The sequence below is a fragment of the Penaeus chinensis genome, chromosome 3 (genome assembly GCF_019202785.1).
Source record: "Penaeus chinensis breed Huanghai No. 1 chromosome 3, ASM1920278v2, whole genome shotgun sequence".
NCBI classification, from domain to species: domain Eukaryota; kingdom Metazoa; phylum Arthropoda; class Malacostraca; order Decapoda; family Penaeidae; genus Penaeus; species Penaeus chinensis.
Genome location: NC_061821.1, coordinates 27,614,169 through 27,616,668, shown reverse-complemented (window position 1 = coordinate 27,616,668; position 2,500 = coordinate 27,614,169). Strand labels below are relative to the sequence as shown.

General features: G+C 59.9%; 1 protein-coding gene across 5 annotated transcripts in view; it reads right to left on the bottom strand.

Moving 5' to 3' along the window:
- Positions 1-2,500, bottom strand: part of LOC125045366 (proteoglycan 4-like) — a 113,906-nt gene that overhangs the window by 111,222 nt on the left and 184 nt on the right. For all 5 annotated transcript variants that reach the window (XM_047642575.1, XM_047642582.1, XM_047642598.1 and 2 more), the window contains exon 1: positions 172-2,500. This exon is cut by the window's right edge and continues 184 nt beyond it. In XM_047642575.1, the coding sequence (XP_047498531.1) occupies positions 172-2,451 (2,280 nt within the window). In that variant the 5' untranslated portion in view covers positions 2,452-2,500. The remainder of the gene's footprint in view (positions 1-171) is intronic.

Genomic DNA, 2,500 nt, shown 5'->3' with positions numbered 1-2,500 from the left:
ACATTGAAACAAGGCCAAGGGGCACTTGCATGTGGGTACAGCTGCTGCAAGGTGAAGCAACATCGACCCGACGTGAAAGTTGCGACGAAGAGCATAGCTGCAGATTTAGGGGGAGTGGAGAGGAAGGAGCGAGATGGGGGGGGTGAACTAAAAAAAACTCTTCGGACTCACCTCAGGTCTCCGTTTGGACAGGTCGATGCCATCGTTCTCGATGTAGTCCGGAGTGGTTTTCTTACTGGTGGTGAAGTTGAAGACGATGGTGTTGTTGTCCTGCTGGTGCCACCTGTCCCTGAGTCCTGCCGTCTTGAGGGGAGGCGTGGAGAGGCCGCCCGCGCCGTTGGTGGAGGCCTGCTTGTTGGAGGTGTTCACGGCCTCCACCAGCGAGCCCTTGCCCGAGGACCGCACCAGCTCGTCGGCGGGAGAGGGCTTGCTGAGCACTGGGGACTGGGGGTATTCGCTTTTTGGGGGGGCCACTTTTTTAGGGGACCACTTAGGGGGCTGCTCCACTTCGGGAGCGGGTTTTACGGGATCCACTTTCGTTGGAGTAGATTTTACGGGATCCACTTTTGTAGGAGTAGGTTTCACAGGATCTACTTTAGTAGGGGTAGGTTTCACAAGTTCGACTTTGGTTTCTTTCAAGGGTTCAACCTTAGACTCTAACCTCGCAGGAGGTTCCACTTTGGCAGTCTGTTGCTGTCTCTGCGGCCGAGATTTTTCCACGTTCTTGAGGTTCTCCTGTAGGACGCGATCACTCTCCTGTGCCCTGTCTGCCTTACTACTGAAGGCTGAGTGGGTGGGCACTCTGTGCGAGGCCACGGGCGAGGCGGGCAGGGGCGTGGGCGTGGGGGAGGAGGGCCTGGCCGCCTGCAGCCCTGACTGCGAGTTGCCAGCAGGTCGAGTGGCAGCAGTGAAGTTGAATTCCTGAGAGTGGCTCTCCTTTCTGATGTTGGACACAGCTGTTTGGGATACCCTCTTCACGCCCTCGTGCGCACTGCCACTTTCGCCGTGGGTGTGGGCGAGGGCAATCCCGGGCTCGCCGTTCACCAGAGGAGCTGTGACCGAAGCGGTGACGGGGGTCAGGCCGGGCCGCACCCTGGCCACACCTGCTCTCTCCTGCACGCCGTTCTGCCCTTCGCCCGCGTCGCCGTTCTGAGCGGTGGCCCGCACGCTGAGGGTGGGCCTGGGGGACGCCCGATTAACCTGGCCCACCTGCCGCAGGGACGACTTGGCCTCCTCGATCGTGACGGGCAGCGAGGGGGAGGTCGGGGAGGAGACCTTGCTTGGGGGCACCACCGAGGGCTTGGCTTTGAGGGCGGGCTTGGCCACGGGGCTGATGCCATTGGTCTTGGAGGACTGCTGGGCCTTGTGGGCGGCCACGCGGGCGGCAGCACCACGCAAGGGGCGCCCTGCCAAGGGCTCGAACATCCGCTTGACCTGCCGCACTGTGTCGGGAGGCGGCATCTCTTCGTCCTCGGCCAGGCTGGAGGACGACAGCTTGCGGGTGAGAGGAGGCGGCTCCCCCGCATCCACCGTCCGGGCACCGCCGTTCACTGCCTTCTGCTCTTGGCCAACAGGTCTGGTCGTCTCTATGATGATGACGTCATCCTTGCCCAATGCACATAGACTAGATTGCAGGCGACTGGTTGCTGACTTGCTTTTGGGTAGACCCGCGCTTCTGCCCCTACCCACCTCCTCGGTTAGCCTACTGCTCAGTGAGTCCACAGAACGAGCTCTTTTCATCACATCCCGTCTGTGTGTGGCAGCGGTTTCTGGCACTGCGCGGGCCTTGACATCCGCGGTGCCACGCTCCTGCCACGGCCCACGGGGCTCAGTGTCTAACAAGTCCTCAAGGGAGCTGAACCGCCGCAAAGAAGGTCGGGCGCGGCTCTCTCTCATGGCAAGGCTCATGTACCGGTTCTTAAGTTTGGACACAATGCCCGGGCCATAACTAAGTTCCTCGTCTTCTTCCTGCCCAAAGGAATCACTGTACGAAGAATAAGTGGGCGAGGATACCCGAGGGCCCTCATCATTCAAGCCCTTATGATGCATGTCGCTGGCTATGTTGGCACTCGATATCTCACTCGTTACAGCATATTTCTTGTTCTCATTTCTCTCACCACCACTACCGCCACTAGCACGAACACCGTCCAAACGTGAACTGACCGCGTTGCTGTTCGCATGGGTCGGCGGGTGGGGGTGGGAGGGGGTCGGCCCACTCAGCGAGCGTGACACCGCCTGGTGGGGGCCACTCAGCGAGGATGACGAGGGCTGGGCGCGGCCACTCAGCGAGCCTCGTCCACGACCCGCCATCGGAGGGGTGGGAGTCGGAAGACCAAATCCTCCATGCATTCTCACATTGGCTCTCTTCCGAAGGATCAATTCGCGTTTCCATGATGGGAGGTCGTCCAGCGGGGTTTCCTGTCCACTTATACATCCTTGCATTGTAGTCATGACAAAAAGTCCAGGGGTCTTATCAGTAAAACATCCGTTACTTTGAGAT